The sequence below is a fragment of the Thalassophryne amazonica genome, chromosome 11 (assembly GCF_902500255.1).
Source record: "Thalassophryne amazonica chromosome 11, fThaAma1.1, whole genome shotgun sequence".
Lineage (NCBI taxonomy): Eukaryota > Metazoa > Chordata > Actinopteri > Batrachoidiformes > Batrachoididae > Thalassophryne > Thalassophryne amazonica.
The window spans coordinates 70377674-70394882 of record NC_047113.1 but is presented as its reverse complement, the minus strand read 5'-3'; the positions used below and the strand labels follow the sequence as shown (position 1 = coordinate 70394882).

General features: G+C 43.1%; 1 protein-coding gene across 2 annotated transcripts in view; it reads left to right on the top strand.

Moving 5' to 3' along the window:
• The window catches only part of aga (aspartylglucosaminidase), a 72045-nt gene that overhangs the window by 14168 nt on the left and 40668 nt on the right, over positions 1 to 17209 (top strand). For both annotated transcript variants that reach the window (XM_034182115.1, XM_034182116.1), the window contains exons 2-7: positions 321 to 474; positions 2405 to 2517; positions 8360 to 8472; positions 15609 to 15717; positions 15920 to 15995; positions 16162 to 16269. In XM_034182115.1, the coding sequence (XP_034038006.1) occupies positions 321 to 474; positions 2405 to 2517; positions 8360 to 8472; positions 15609 to 15717; positions 15920 to 15995; positions 16162 to 16269 (673 nt within the window). The remainder of the gene's footprint in view (positions 1 to 320; positions 475 to 2404; positions 2518 to 8359; positions 8473 to 15608; positions 15718 to 15919; positions 15996 to 16161; positions 16270 to 17209) is intronic.

Genomic DNA, 17209 nt, shown 5'->3' with positions numbered 1-17209 from the left:
TTTCTGTCGACTTGTGGTAACAGCAGGAAATTAAACTTCAAAGTTTCACTTTGTTCCCACAGTAAACTTTCTTTTGAGCTTGAGGAAGTTTCCTTGAGGACTAAGTGTCAAATCTCGTTTTTTTTTTTTTGTTTTTTTCTCTTTTTTTTAAACTCTTCAGTTGGATTGTTTTCTCTTTGGTTTGATTGACAGCATATTTCATCCTGGCTGAAATTCTCTGTACTCTTCACTGACAGGTGGAGTGTGTTGTGTGTACTGTGTCTACAGTAGTATACTAAATATTTCATTGAATGCTTTCACCTCCGTGTATCATGCTGAAGCCTGGAGGACCCTACAGTCCGGAGGATCGGCGTTGGATGCGGTAGAGAAAGGCTGTGCCCGCTGTGAAGAGGAGCAGTGTGACGGCACTGTTGGCTATGGCGGAAGCCCAGATGAGACTGGAGAGACCACACTGGATGCCATAATAATCAACGGGTATGCCTGGAGCACATCTGCTGTTATGTTGCACACATCCCAAAGCACACTGCAAATCTGCCACTGTACACCATTGCCATTGCAACCACATTATGCAACAGAAAACATTTAAAAATACTGCTGGCTGCCAGTGATACCCCTCCGCCCTCCATGGCAGTGAAAACCCTGGGTGGCAGAATTTGTGGCGTTACCAAGACCTTTTGGCTTGTGACCTTGTCCTCAAGGTCAATATTAACTTTCCAGAATTGAAGAACAATCATAAACACTTGGACCCATCACATTTTTTCACTCCATAAAATGTTCTGAACAACTTTAGACAATTTTTAAAATGATCCACTTTTGGCCACGCTTGCCATCTCTACATTGAAATATTTAGTAAAAAAAAAAAAAGAAAAAAAGAAAAGAAAAAAAAAAAAAAAGCTTTTGAAAGTGAATGTTCTCAATTCTCAACACCTGTATTGCTCTTCTCTGGGTACCAGAATTTAGGAAATATATTTTTCTAAACATTTTTAGTGTCTGTAGTATGGCATATTGCAGTGTAAATTACCAAATTGACCTTTTGTGAGAGAATATCAAAGGCCCTAGTTACTGTCTTTAATGAGCTGTCTCAGAGAAACCATGCGGGGGTGGCTGGATGACAGACTCTGATTTTGATGAAATTTTCATCATATACCCTTCAAGTAGATTGATTTTTAATGGCAAAGTTAGTTTTTCCATCAGGCAAAATTTTACTTGAATTTTGGTCAGTTCAAAATTTGATGTCAAAATTGCCTCAGATTGTGTTACATTAAAATATAGTAAAAATGACCAAATGTGACATATCCGTTATCAGTTCTCGACAGGTAGATAGAAAAAGTGAGTGTGATTCCTTATACGGGGTGCCAGTGACCTTCAAAAAAATCACTGTTTGTTCTGTGGCATATTTCCTTATATTTCTGTAATTGACACTTTTTGAATCCTATATAGTGAATCAATCAATTTTATTTATATAGCACCAAATCACAACAAACAGTTGCCCCAAGGCGCTTTATATTGTAAGGCAAAAGCCATACAATAATAATATAGTGCAGCAGATAAGAGAATATTTAGAGCGGAATCCTGCAAATGGTGATACAAGCATCAAATTCGGCATAAATGCTCCTTAGATTTACTCTTTTGAAATAACCAATTAGCCACTTGAATATTCGACAGCCAAGTAGGGGTCAACTGAAGAATTACAGAGGGTTCAAGCTTTTAAAATGCTCCAATCATATTGAAAACTACACCACGCTATTTGTCTGATATAACGATTCCAAAAAGGTATAGTTTGGACTATCTATGACTGAATTCCATGGAGTTATGGGTTAAAAACAGCAAAAATGGTGACGAAGGTCAGTTTCACTTTATACAGGGGTAAAAAGTTAAAGTTGCTGTAATTTTGGTAAAAAATGATGCAAATTATTGGTTGAGTTAATAGCATTTTAAAAAGAAATAGTTTGCTCCATCTGTCATGCTTAGTTATCATGTTACGGGGTAACACGTCATACGTCATGGAATCCAATGGGTGTCAACCTTGTTTGACCTTTACTTTGGAGACCAAACATTTAACACTGTCAAAACTATTCCATTTATTCATGCTATTAGCTTTACCTATTGTGGCTGTGTATCATTTATCACACAACTCAAGTGTGTTGGTATTTGCCTTCAGGTCACTGCTGAAGACAAATACTGCACAAATGTTTCTGTTGCACATCTGCTCTGTTTAATTATTCCCATTGTAAAACATGTTTGTGTTAATCACGAGAGTACAGCAGAGGTTAGAGAAGTGTGCATTTTACTTGTCACACAAATGTGGTTTTCTAATGTCGCACATTACTTGCTATGTCTTTAAAAAGATTTTGCATCCATTAACGCAGCAGGAGTGTTTACCCGTTATATTCCCTATGAGCAGCGACACAATGGAGGTGGGTGCGGTGGCAGACTTGAGAAGAATCAAAAACGCCATCGGCGTGGCACGAGCTGTGATGGAGCGCACCGATCACACCATGCTCGTCGGAGAGTCAGGTACGGCAAGGATAGAGATCAGTAAAAATATTAAACCCTGGTGATTGATGGGAGATACGCCGATGATATTCTAATAAAGAAAATATGTACATCCAGAGATGTATTACAGAGTTATTTAGTCTGGTTTGAGACAAATGATTTTAAGAGGAGACATTTGAATTTTAAATTGCCCTTGTTATCGTTATGAGGCGCTTGTCACTAGGGCTGCAGCTATCGATTATTTTAGTAATAGAGTATTCTATTGATTATTCTGGCGATTAATCGAGTAAGCGGATTAAAAAGTACTTTTTTGCTTTTAAGCAACATCAATAGTCCAGGGCTCTCCCTAAGGGCCCCTTCACACATAGTGGGAATTTGGTTGAATTGCGCATGAAGGAGGAATCGTATGCAATATGTGTAAAATCGTAGCTCTCTCGAACGCCTCATACACCTGTTGCTACAACTACGAGGTCTGTCAGAAAAGTATCGGACCTTTTTATTTTTTGCAAAAACCATATGGATTTGAATCACGTGTGATTGCATCAGCCAAGCTTGAACCTCCGTGCGCATGCGTGAGTTTTTTCACGCCTGTCAGTTGCGTCATTCGCCTGTGAGCAGGCTTTGTGTGAGCAGTGGTCCACCCCTCTCGTCGGATTTTTATTGCGAATAAATGTCTGAACGATTTGGAGCTTTGCTGCATCAAATTTTTCCAGAAACTGTGAGAGACCGCCAGGTGGACACCATTCGGAAAATTCAGATGGCTTTCAGGGACCATTTTATGGGGATTACACAGATTAAGGAGTGCTCCAGCCAGTTTAAAGACCGCCCACAGCATCTGAGAGTGCGGCGCTCGGAGTGGACATCAGCACTTTTTCGGCACATTGCTGTTGTGTGGCTGGGGTGCCTGGCTGGCTTTTGTTTCTGTCTTCTGTCTTTCCTTCCAGGTGGCATGCGTTCAGGACTGAGTGGCTGATGTGTGGCTGAGTTATTAGGACCTCACCCTGATCACCTGAGGCTTGTCATGTGCAGCTCGTCAGGACTCACAGCTGTGGTGCATCTGTATGGATTGGGGCATGGTTGCATTTAAGTCTGGAGTACACAGTGTATATTGGCCAGAGACTCGACCTTGTTACCAGACGGGTGAGATCGACGTTTGGAGAACCATCTCATCATTATGGACGCAGAGACCGTACCAGGTTTGATGCCATGGTCTGTGAAAGAGGAGGGGGTGAGGTCTCACGCTCGTCAGCACACTTCCTGAGGTACTTTAGGTTTTGTGACTAACATGAGTACAGTCAGTAGATGTGGTGTCCCTCACACCTTATTATATTGAGCTGTTATGTTAGTTGTTTAATCAGTTTCCACTGCAGTGGAGAATTGAACTGGGTGTTCCATGCCTGCAGGGTGGGAAACTGATTGGTGATTAAGCCAGGAAGTGTTTGCTGATTATGTACACCTTTGAGTGGTCTCTCTGTGTGTGGAGTGGTGGACTCACATTATGGTTTCTTCTTTCACAGACTCGGTTGGTCGCGGCCACCTGGGGGGTGTTGGCGGGGTCCTTGGGTCCGAACTGTTCTGTCTCCGGACCGTTTGTGCTGCTGGGAGCGCACCGTTTTTCCACCTCGCCAGACCGCACACTTATTGGTTATTAATTGAGCACTCACTGTTATGTCATTAAATTCTGTTATCCTTTGAACCGTGCTCTGTTTCCTTTATGCTGGGTCCTAATGTCAAACGCTGGGTCGGTGCTCCGACTGCGTCCGACACATAACACATTCCACTGTTACAGGAGTTTTTTTCATGGAAAAAGAAGCGGACGGATGCACCACCATGCCACTCATTGCGCGGGACAAAACCACCTCCGTGTTGGTCTCACAGGACAGCTTTGAGATGGATTTCAGACGGCTGTCGGTGGCATTTTAGTCGTGTGACTATCCGAGAAATTGTGCATGAGCTGGACATGCCCCAACATGTCCTGTGAGGCTTCATCACGGCGTTGCTTTGCGCCATGCGGCTCTGCCGCGACACGCAGAATTACTCCGCATGTCTGTCTCAATGTGCCGAAAAAGTGCTGATGTCCACGTCTTCCGCAATTCCTGTGCTAGTCAGAGGACATCCCGGATAAAACACAGCGTCCAGTTTAGAAATGAACGGCACATTCCACTGTTACAGGAGTTTTTGTCATGGAAAGAGGAGCGGAGGAATTCCGCGCGTCGCGGCGGAGCCGCATGGCGCAAAGCAACGCCGTGATGAAGCCTCACAGGACATGTTGGGGCATGTCCAGCTCATGCACAATTTCTCGGATAGTCACACGAATAAAAAGCCACCGACAGCCGTCTGAAATCCATCTCAAAGCCGTCCTGTGAGACCAACACGGAGGTGGTTTTGTCCTGCGCAATGAGTGGCACGGTGGCGCATCCGTCCGCTTCTTTTTCCATGAAAAAAACTCCTGTAACAGTGGAATGTGCCGAAAAAGTGCTGATGTCCATGCCTTATGCCTTTTTTGTGGAAGTCAGACGACGTCCCGGATCAACAAAGCCTTCACATTGGAAATGATCTGGTTGTTTCAGCGGGGTGTCAGCCTGTCGGAGTACGCCGCGCTCTCAGACGCTGTGGGCGGTCTTTAAACCGGCTGGAGCACTCCTTAATATGTGTAATCCCCATAAAATGGTCCCTGAAAGCCATCTGAATTTTCCGAATGGTGTCCACCTGGAGGTCTCTCACAGTTTCTGGAAAAATTTGATGCAGCAAAGCTCCAAATCGTTCAGACATTTATTCGCAATGAAAATCCGACGAGAGGGGTGGACCACTGCTCACACAAAGCCCGCTCACAGGCGAATGACGCAACCGACAGGCGTGAAAAAACTCACGCATGTGCACGAAGGTTCAAGCTTGGCTGATGCAATCACACGTGATTCAAATCCATATGGTTTTTGCAAAAAATTAAAAGGTCCGATACTTTTCTGACAGACCTCGTATTTGCGCACACCAGCGGCTGAAAGAGTGTGCGCAGTGAGAGCCCATCGATCCCTCTCGCGGCAGGTGTCGGACAAATTCCAGCTGAAACACATGAACATCTAGCACCACTTGTTTGGCACTGAGAAAATGTGTGGCCATTCGCACTATCATCACGAAAACAGTCAGCAGATGATCACTGTCGAGCTGGATGTGAAATTTGTCTAAAGCCGGGTTCACATGGCAGGATAATTAGGCCGATATCAGACCCGATCTTCCCCTTACGACAATCTTAAGGATGCCCCGACAATTGTGATGACGCTAAAGATAATCTTATCAGATATTCCTGCCGTGTGTGGTGTGTTCAGAGCGCTCCGATCTGCTCAGAAGGGCAACAGGAGTGCTCCGATTGCAAATCGGGAATATTCAACATGTTGGATTTTTTTGGCCTGATATCGCAGCGTGTGGTGTCCTCCGACCACAAACAAGCACGCAGCCTGCTTAATGTGACGTGCAGCCAATCAGAAAGCGAGGTGACAGACGTACGGAGCGGAAAATAACAGCTATTCTGGCTTACCAGAAAGTCCGGTGGTCGCGCTGTCTCCACTCCTTTAAAGAACACCTTTTCTTTTTGTATCGTTTTTCCCTCTGTTTTAAATAGTCCACAAAGTACCTCCGTTTGTTTACTCTGAAGTCACGTTTAATCTCGAGAGATTTTGCGAGATTTCCTGTCTGAACTGTAAATGTTCGTGTGTGAAATCTGTTCGTGTGTGGTGATGTTGTTCTTACCGTGTGGCTGAACACCACACACTGTACAACCAAACCTGTTACATCCATGATTTTTTTTATCTTCACATGTGTGGTCTCTCAGGTTTTGGAAACCTAAAGATAATTTAAATCCTGTCATGTGAACCAGGCTTAAGTGCCCCCACAAGTGTGGAGTTGCAAAAAGCCACACACATGTGGTGCATGTGTCTCTCACTCCCCCCCCAGCACATCTTGCATAAAACACTTATATGAATGTACAGGGAGCCAGACAGCGAGGTGTTATCGCACACAGCACGGGGAGGGGCCTGTCAGCTGAGCACAGCACACTGACAGCTGGATGATGGCTCAGTGCACACATTAAAAACACAGAAACCACCGCCAGGACAGGTATATAAATAACTACGACAATACCTACATATGCAATTACACAACAAATAACGAAAATGAATGACCACATAACACAGAGACACGTTGGTCTGGGCTGAACAGACAAGGGGGCGCGTCCGCGCACAGCCGCTGCTGTAAAGATCTCTGCTTCTAGACATCCCAGCTTGAGAACACCTTCCGTGTTTGGAAGGACATGAACTTAGAACATTCCTCTGTGAGGTGCGTGTCTCTGCCTACTGTCCTCACATGGAAATATATAAAACATCTTTCGCCTTTGTGCCAGGCTGCAGCGGCCACACACAGTGCACCTCCTCCATGTCCTCATTGATTTCAGGCATTTTTCCGTACCAATTACAGGCCAGCGATAGTAGCGCAGTGGTAAAGTTTCCGTCTGGCATTTTTTTTTATTTAACTGCGGGGTTCTGTATTGCGTCCCCTTTTATGTATTATTTATATCAGTCCAGTGATTTTCACTAATTATACAGCTGTTTATTTTATTTTACTCCACATCAGTGGCACGATGTGGTGAAGCTCATCCCAGCTGCACAGCACTATCACACCAGGATCGTGCAAGCCAGATTTGCACTTAATTGAACTGTGTGTGAAGTGGCCCTATGCAGTGGCACATTGTCGCTGCGCCATCACACAGATTGTCAAATTTAGTGTATCCCTTTCTGTTTTCCTGGGTAATTTTTTTTTTCCATGTCTTTACAAGTTTTGGATCTTTCCCAGTGTCAGGAGCTCAGCTCAGCACTCCCCTGACACTGACCAAAAGTGCAGGCGATCCGTGTAATCCTCAGTCAGTCAGGCTGACAAATAGACCATGGGCTTGCCAAAGTCTCATTTTGCTGAAATGGCAATGGGATATGGCTTTCTGGGTTTTTCCCCTAACTTGTAAAATGTAACCATTTTTAAGTTGTTGTTTTGTTTTTTTTTTGTTGTTTTTAAAGGTTGGTGAACTGGGTCCCTGCGTGAATTTTTTTAATCCCTCTTTCTCTGCAATTCAGCAGATAGATTTCAGCTGGAGGTTGAACATGCAAGCCTCGCAGTCACTTTTTTTTTTTATAGTGTTGCGTGTTGCACAAAAAAGCGAAAATTAAAAAGTGAAACACTCAGAGCGAGTCTGAGCAAAACACAGAAGAAAGAGTGGACTTCTGTTGAGAGGATCATCTTTCAGAGACTGTTTGTCAGTGTGGCCCTGGACGGAGCTGTGACTCGCCCGGTGTTAGCAGAGTGCTGAGCCCCTCACACCGGGCAGCCGGCTGCTGGGCGAATAGTCACTCCCCACGTAGAGCAGGCTGCTTCTCTTTAAATGCACAATCAGTCTATTTCAGATGATCAGCGCGGATCGTCTTTCTCTTAAAAGGCTTTATTTTACTCTGTGTGTTGTGTTGGAAAGCTGTAGCTTTTGGTGCTAAATTGATTAGCTGTTACACGGCTTATGCACGTGCTCTAGTCTTCTTCTGTTTTTTTTTCTGGGGATGTTACAGTGCCACACATAGGCCTGGCATATGTACTACAATGTTAAATGGAGCTTTGAGCTTTGTAATCGAATTATTCGAGTTACTCAACTAATCGTTTCAGCAATACTTGTCACATTATTGCAGGAATGCTGTCATTTACATTTTGTCCATCTGTCTTCCTGAATGAGATGATATTGCCTGTAGTTTCTCTTTTGTTTGTGACTCTTTGTTGTTTATAACCCAAGGTCAGTGTGAAACCTGAGCTGAAAGTGTTGTTTGTGTCTTTATAGCATCTTTGTTTGCTGAAGACATGGGCTTCATTGCAGAAGACCTGACTACCAACAAATCAGCGAATATATTCTCACAGTGGCTAAAGGGCAACTGCCAACCTAATTATCGAAAGGTGTGTGTGTGTGTGTGTATACTCAATGTTAGTGGCTACAGGCCATCTGCTTCTGAAAGACAGAAACTTAACTCCTTGAAAATTCATACAACATTAGTTTTCGTGTTAGAGGTGATGCCCTGCGGAGCTTAATGATTGTTTTTTTAAAGGGGTCAGGTCAGGGAGCATGCGTTTCTGCCGCACATCACCATGTCCACCTTTTTAAAGAACTTTCCTGGATGCTGGATGGCAACCACCCAGACAGACAACCCCTGTGCCCCTACTTTAAGAAAGTAGCCATCTAACAGTCGCAGCCTGCTGCAGCCTGCTGGTCCTTGGTCCTGAAGGACCTACACACTGGATGCCCAGCTGACCTTAAGTCACAGTGCAAGTTGTATGCATTCTAAGAGTCTCCCTCAGTAACTATTTGTTAAAACAAAGTTATTCCATATGTGCCCAAGGATCCTCAGAAGAGAACTACAATCAAAGACATCTCGGTCATTGCCTGAGTTTACTGGTTAGCATCCAAGTCTCACAACCATACAGTGAGACATCATTGCCAAACAACTCAGTCCAGCAACTGCATTAGGCCTACTGCGTAAGCTCTTGCGATATCAAAGGTTGAGGACCCAGACATTTCAATGTCACTGCCAAGGCAAACAAGCCGTTCAACCAGTACAATACTGTCACCACAAACAGACGCACGAATTATAGTTGCGTCCAGGAACTCATTGAAACCTTGGATCTTTTCAAGTGCCACAATCAGGGTATCCATTGATTCCACAAAGATCACAGCATAAAGTCAGGGTCACTAAGATGGTTGACTCCGCAATCCTACCTAATAACTAGTCTAGTGTTTCCCAGTCCTGGTCCTCAGTATTGAAAGCACTGCATAGGCCTGTTTTCAATGCAAGAACTCAACCAACTCCCACAGATTTCAGGAACAGGTGAGCCATTTTCATTGTTGCAGTTGTTCAGATGCTTGTCATCCTGCATTACTTTTCTATTTTCTTTTGACACTTTGTGTGTTTGGAGGCTTCCAGTCCTGCTAAAACATCTGTCAGTACTATATCGTGGTGTGTTTAATTTTACAGGTATCCAGGTCCGCTGATGTAGATTTTCCTCTCTGGACCTCCTTGTAGCAGTGGTGGGCACAGTTCCGCTAATCCGCTAACCACTAATTGTCGAAGATAATGTTTTCATTATCGGATTAGCTTTTCAGATAACTTTGAAAACCATCATCAGACCAATTATCTTCTGATACGTTTTGGTCCGATAATTTTTAGATCGCTAACATTTTTGCAGATGTAGTTTTTTGTAGTAGATGTGCAGTTCTATCCTCTACAACCAGAGAAGAGCTGGTTCCAGAAACTGCTCTATCCTCTGCAGGCAAAGGAGAACTGGTCACAGAAAAGAAAAAACTAATTTCTTTTGACCCCATACTATAATACGCTACCCAAGTCATCCAGAGGCATACAGTTTTAACTTATGGTTAGAATTTTTAGAACATGTCCTGTGAGGCTTCATCACGGCGTTTCTTTGCGCCGAGCGGCTGCACCGCGACGCGCGGAACTCCTCCGCACGTCTGTCTTAATCTGCCGAAAAAGTGCTGATGTCAACGTCTTTTCACAATTCCTGTGCTAGTCAGATGACATACCGGATCAAGACAGTGTCCAGTTTAAAAATGAACAGCACATTTCACTGTTACAGGAGATTTTGTCATGGAAAGAGAAGCGGCTCCACCGCACGTCGCGGCGGAGCTGCATGGCGCAAAGAAACGCCGTGATGAAGCTTACAGGACATGTTGGGGCATGTCCAGCTCATGCACAATCGCAATTGGATATTCACACGACTGGAAAGCAACCGGAATCTGTCTGAAATCCACCTGAAAGCCGTCCTGTGAGACCAACACCAAGGTGGTTTTGTCCCGCGTAATGAACGGCTCCGTGGCGCGTCCCTCCGCTTTTCTTTCCATGAAAAAAAGGCCTGTAACTGTGGAATGTGCCGGAAAAAGTGCTGATGTCCACATCTTCTGCCTTTTTGTGAAAGTCAGACGAGGTCCCAGATCAACAAAGCTTTCATGTTGGAAATGATCTGGTTGTTTCAGTGGGGTGTCAGCCTGTCGATGGGGGCTGGGAGCGCGCTGCGCTCTCAGGAGTTGTGGGCAGTCCTTAAAGCGGCAGTAACACTCCTTAATCTGTTTAATCCCCATAAGATCATCCCTGAAAGCCATATTAATTTTTCGAACGGTGTCCACCTGGAGGTATCTCTCAGTTTCTGGAAAAAAAATTGATGCAGCAAAGATCCAAATCCTTCAGACATTTATTCGTAATAAAAATCCGCCGAGAGGGGTGGACCACACCGCACTCAAAGCCTGCTCACAGGCGAATGACGCAACCGACAGGCATGAAAAAACTCACGCATGCGCACGAGAGTTCAAGCTTGTCTGACGCAATCACGTGATTCAAATCCATATGGTTTTTTAAAAAAATAATAAGGTCGGATACTTTTCTAATAGACCTCATATTGTGCCTAAAACTCTCATGAATATATTCTCTGGGTTTAGAGACGTAATTGTGTTTGTTTTATGTAAAAATGCCAGAAGAAGCCCAGATTGTTTTTCCAAAAGCCAAAATTGTGATTCAGGCCATGTGATATGCATAGAACACTGTCATCTACTGGCGACCGGTTATGTCACGGTGTTTTCGACCGCAGTATTTTAAAATTATCTGTAGGTTTCCAAAACCTGAGAGACACACATGGAGATAAAAACAAATCATAGATCTGACAGGTTTAGTTGTACAGTGTGTGGTGTCAGCCACATGGTTAAAAACACACATGAACAGATTTCACACGAATATTCCCAGGTCAAACACCTTGCTTTCTGATTGGCTGCATGTCACATTTAGCTCCTCACGTCCTTCTTAACACACCACACACGGCAGGAATATCTGATAAGATTATATTTAGCATCATCACGATTGTTTGGCGTCCTTAAGATTGTCAGAAGGGGAAGATCAGGTCAGACATCGGCCTAATTATCTTGCCATGTGAACCAGGCTTGATGTTATGACGCTTCACGGAGCGACTGATTGATCTAACACCGCACCGAGCCGCTAACCGATCAGATGTTATGACACCTCACGGAGCGACTGATTGATGCATTATGACACCGCCCGAACATGTTTTCACTATTGTTTGATTTCTTTGTGCGACTGACATCATTATTCAAGCATTCAAAAGGCGATTCCTATCGCCACACAATTCCAACACACAAAGTTTTTTGACAGTTCTTGTTATCGAGAGAAACCTCGTCTCCCTAACCGGATAGAGTTGTGATGTCATCACGCGTGCGCTTAGGCGCTGTCGAGCAGGATCTTGAAAATTTCTTTTTTTATACAAATGAAAAAAAAATGACATATTTTACAAAAGCGCATTTATTTGTAAACACCAACACGTTACATTGATTCACGTCTGTTGGTTTTTACATAGAATGAATGAATCAACCAATCAGTATGAGTGGAGGCTTAGTTACCCATAATCCCCTCTGGGCATCTGTGTGTTAATGTTCAAATCTTAAGAATTAGTGCATTATTTTAAAATTAACAGATATGTGTTATATATCACTTTGTACATTTTAAGAGTTTACATCAGGGGTGGCCAAGTTCGGTCCTCGAGAGCCACATTCCTGACACTCTTAGTTGTCTTCCTGCTCCAACACACCTGAATCCAATGAAGGCTCATTAAAAGTCTGCTAATGAGTCTTTCATTGGATTCAGGTGTGTTGGAGCAGGGAGACAACTAAGAGTGTCAGGAATGTGGCTCTTGAGGACCGAACTTGGCCACCCCTGGTTTACATTAATGTAGTTACTCTATCCGGAATAATTTTATTTTTAAAGCAAAAGCATAATTCAAACCTGCTTTCCATTTCAAGACCTCTGTCTCATCGCGGGACCACTGTATCCTGTCAGGGTAAATGATGTTCTCCTACAGCAGGGGGCAGAGTGCACAAAGACAAGCGCTGGCTCATTGCTGTTTGGGTTTGTGAACGCCATTGGTTCTATCAGGAGCTTTGGCGGTGTTTAAACTCAAAATCAGCTTCTTCGTAGCTGAGAATGCATGGGAGGCAAAATTTAAAGTTATCGGTTATCTGTAGCTTCTGATAAGTTTTTAGGCAGTTTATCAGTTTAGCATTAAAAAAGATAACTTTTCAGTTAGCTGATTACCAGTTATCGAAGCTAACTTTTTGGTTAGCTGTGCCTATCACTGCCTTGTCGGTTCATCCATCACCGTTTCTCTCGATTGCGGTTATTTTACTAGTTTCCGGTTACTTTAACAAATGCGGCTTAATGTTATTGTCACCTCTCCATGCATGTGTTCGACCACTCAGCATTGAGTACCCCCTCCCCCCCAACTGCACTTCACGATCACTCAGATGTCCACAGCTTGCACTAGTGACTTTCCTGGCCCTGAATAAATGTTCCACAAACTCACTTTTCAGGGAGGTCCCGGTGGTGGAGACACGTGAAAAGGTGGTTGTGCCCCCCCGCCGCGTCCCCTAAAATGAACTGCAAGTTCCTGCGGTGGAAATAGGCCTCGTGTTTTCTATTTGGCCCTGGTTTACTCAGACCACATCTGCTCAGTTATGTGTTCAGCCAGTCGACAGCTGGCAACAATGGAACACACCTGGTTAGGCTTATGTGCAGTTACAGTAAGGAGCAATGGAACATGGTATGTTGGGTCTCGAGGACCAAGACTGAGAAAAACTGGAGTAGACTACTCACAGTATTTGTGTGTAGGTTGGCTATGATGTCCAGCAACATACTGGTGATCCCACAAAATTTCAAGATGTCCCACAGAACAGAACAGACAACTGATTCAAGTTTTCACAAAACAGCATAGGCTGTAAAGAAGCACTAGGATGATGGCTGACATCAACTGGTCATTGAGTGGCAAGTAGCTGGGACTGAATACTATTAAAATACCCTTTAGCTGTCACAATCCAGGCGATCACCCTTACCTTTCCAGAGACGGACAACAAGTCCCTTTTTTCCCCAGTCAATTAGGATGATCCTGTCTCACAAATGAAAACAAAGATTGCCTGCCATGTGGGGAGAACAGGAACCCCACCTGCCTGGCCACAGCTGTGCCCATCCCCAGCTGTCAGCAGTTCCCCTGTAACCCCTGAAAAAAATCTCAGAATTAGATTATTATTTTTAAGTGGACTGTTATCTATTCAGAGAACACATTTCCCATCCTGTTGCTTAAGGACAGAGCTCTCCTGATGAACATAAAAAGACATCTTTAAAGTCAAATCCAGCGTAGCTGAGGAACAGAGGGGTCTGGTCACTTCCACCACTCATTATTCCCAAATTTTAAACCTGTCCACATTTCGCAGTGATTCCTGACAAATAATTATTTTAGCATATGCAACAATATAATTTGAGCCTGCCATATAAATGGCACAAAAACACTGACTAACTTCTGGCAGGAATACTGTCAAGTTGTACAAAACCAGAAGGGAGATGATGCAGAAGAGGTTGTTGGTATGCGGCGTATACCCACCTCTGGTAAGGTAAGGTGGATTTACAATATACCTAAAAATAGCCAGAGGTTCTGTAGTGATGCATCAGTGCCGCACACCTCATCCTCAAAATCCCTTTTCATATCAGACAGTTACTAGAGAAGTAACCACTGTTTCCTTTTTTTAATTTATTTATTTTTGTCTTTTAGTGCAGCCTCCTGTCAAGCAAAAGGACATGACTTAGAACAACTGTAACTCAGGAGACTTAAAATATAAAGTTAATGTCGTCCAGATGTTAGGATATGTGTATTTTAAAACATAGAAAAGAGCCTTTGTGAAAGTTTTCACCGTAGCAGACCTACAAATGTAGAAGTTCATTAACACTGATCTGACATTTACAGATTTAAGTAAATAATAATAATCATGCTGATGTGATATTAGTCAGTCATGCTCCACTGGCAGTGATCCTTGGCATCTGCTGATCAACATATTTCTCAATTTTCCATCGAAGCGGAAGCGGCTCAGGCGTAATTAGTCTTAATCACATTCATAATGGCTGCATCCCATTCAGACAAGCTTGATGGCCTGTTTGGGGATTATGTAATCAAGACACAAAACAAGTAACATTATTTCCATTAAAGAGGAAAAAACAAGAAGTAATCTGATTACAGATACATTTTGTGAGAACGAAGATTATTTTCTGGATTACACGACATTCTGAGAGTGCGGAAGATTTGTCAGCACTCTGCTGTCGAGTGAGGCGAATTGAAAATAACTGCCTACAGGCTGCAAATGCCCAGCAATTAGAGTCCTGCAGACTGGAGAGTGTGAGCGCTCTCTTCTTTGCAGCTGCTTCAGCTGTTTCATATCCATGCGAGTTAAGAAATTTATCTTTAGAAAGTGCAGTTGTGACTGTTTTTAGACAGCAGAAAAACATGAAACCATTATTAAATCATAGCATATTAAAGATGGGTGGAACTATTTCAGGAGTTGATCACACAATTATTAATTAAAATGAATTAATCACTAATGGCATCTTTTAACAAAAGGAAAATGTGGAACATTACCTGATGAAATAAACATCAATACAGGTGAATGACAATATGTACAATGATTGGCTAAATTACTGACAGTGTGGCAGTTAAACTTGTATGTTGTGTGAAAATAAAAACTTTTTACAATAACTCATTGTGTGGTCATCGAAAATGAGAAGAGAAAAGATGAGAGGAGATGAGAGATGAGAAAAGAAATTAACTAGATTTATCGGTGCATCAAAACCAAGTAGCTTGGAGGTTGAATTCCCCACGTGGACCTTTCACAAGTAATTTTAAACAGAACAATATCCCAAAGCAATTTATCTTTCTTTGTTCATGTTTGAAAAAGTCATTCAGATGGAGGTGGGTTAGATGGGGTAGATATTGTTGAAATGCCTCTTGCACTTAGTGGAGCTGTGTACTCTAGTAAGTACCCCTCTATTTTTTGCTGTTAATTGTCTCATCATTTTGTAGTTTTTGTGTGTTACAAACTGAGAAGCAAAGCAAATGCCAGCAGATTAGTCTCTGTGCTATGACAATCATTCTGACGCACACCAGCATCACGAGATGCAGTGACATTGTTTTGTCTACTACAAAAGAACGTGCTTCCAGATCCATCAACATCCTGTGGACCCTATAAGTCCAGAGCGACGGTGTATTGGACCAAGAAGACCCAGCATGTAAATATACACTCCCACGACACCATTGGTAAGTTTTAAAGATATGTATTTGAAAAAAATGTTCATCTTAATAATCCTTCTGTCTTCACTGGTTCAATTCGGTGCTCTCAGGCTTGTTGAGAAAAGAATCTATAGTGGTTTAGTATTTTCCCCTCACAGACACTGGCTCACATGAGAGCCTGCACCAAGTTCATCTCTTTGAAGAACAGTTTTGTTTCTTCTCACTCCAGGGATGATTGCTGTTGACAAAAAAGGCCTCATAGCTGCTGGTACCTCAACCAACGGAAAAAATCATAAAGTCCCCGGGTATGATGATGTCCAGCATGTTTTTTTTTTTTTTTCCCTTTCACTTTTGAGTCTTCCAAATGAGTACTCTTTTTGTTTAGTCTATCTATACATTGATGATTCAGTTTTACCCTCAGTACATCTCATGGGTCCGTGTTCAAACTCTGGATGTGTTCTTGTCTTGTAGTCGCGTTGCGGACTCTTCTATAATTGGGGGAGGAGCCTATGCTGACAGCTCAGTGGGTGGTGCCGCTGCTACTGGAGATGGAGACATCATGATGCGCTTCTTACCCAGGTAGCAAAACCACATTATCTACATTTATGTAGCTTAAGAGATGGAGGAGAAACCATGAAAATGCCATGCAGTAAAAATGGGCCCTTGACCATATGCTAAAGAGGCTGAGGATCTTGGTCGAGATTTGGCTAATGATGGTGATGCACTAAACAACATCAACATCCTACATAGCATAATACATACACACACACAGACAGATCCAGAAAGCACGCTGACTGGTTTGCCATTTATTCTAACTGAACCGCGTCCCAGTCTGTTTCCTTCCCACTTTCCTTTTTGAATATTAGGAATGTTAGGGGTTTTTTTTCCTTGACAGATGCGCTGTGCTACTAGTTACAGGGAATACCGACATCTGCAATGCTTGAGGATTTTCAGCAACCAATTTCTGCTGTAAGCTGCAAGTGCAACAATGCTCGGCGAGGAGGCGTGACTGCATCGCCCTAAAACTGTCATTCTGACATCCCACAGAAGAGGCTTGATTTCCCTACAGTTAATGTTTGTTTTGAGGCCATGCAAACATAGCTAAAGTGTTTGGGGGTTTTCTAAGTTTTTTTCTTCTTCTTCTTTAAAAATCCAGTATACTTTGGCGAGTGCACTCTTCCTTTTTTCCTCCAGGTCACACACACTATATTCACAGTTGCACCTCAGGGCTTCCTTTTATAACTGCAGCTTTCTGAGTCCCACCAGTAGGGCTGTTGGGAGCTCTGTATTTTTCAAGGGGACCTTGTTATTGTGTACAATATGTTTATCATTAATTCTTCATGCCAGCCCCCACCGCACCAGCAGTCCAGGTATTTTAACTGATAACTGTGGACACAAGGCTGCAAGCTCACTTATATATTATAGGAGCAAAGCAGCTATGAATAGGGTGTTTTGAGAAACCATTCACAATTTATGAGTAAATAAACCATCGCTGGTTCAAAATTCCAGAATACTGTCT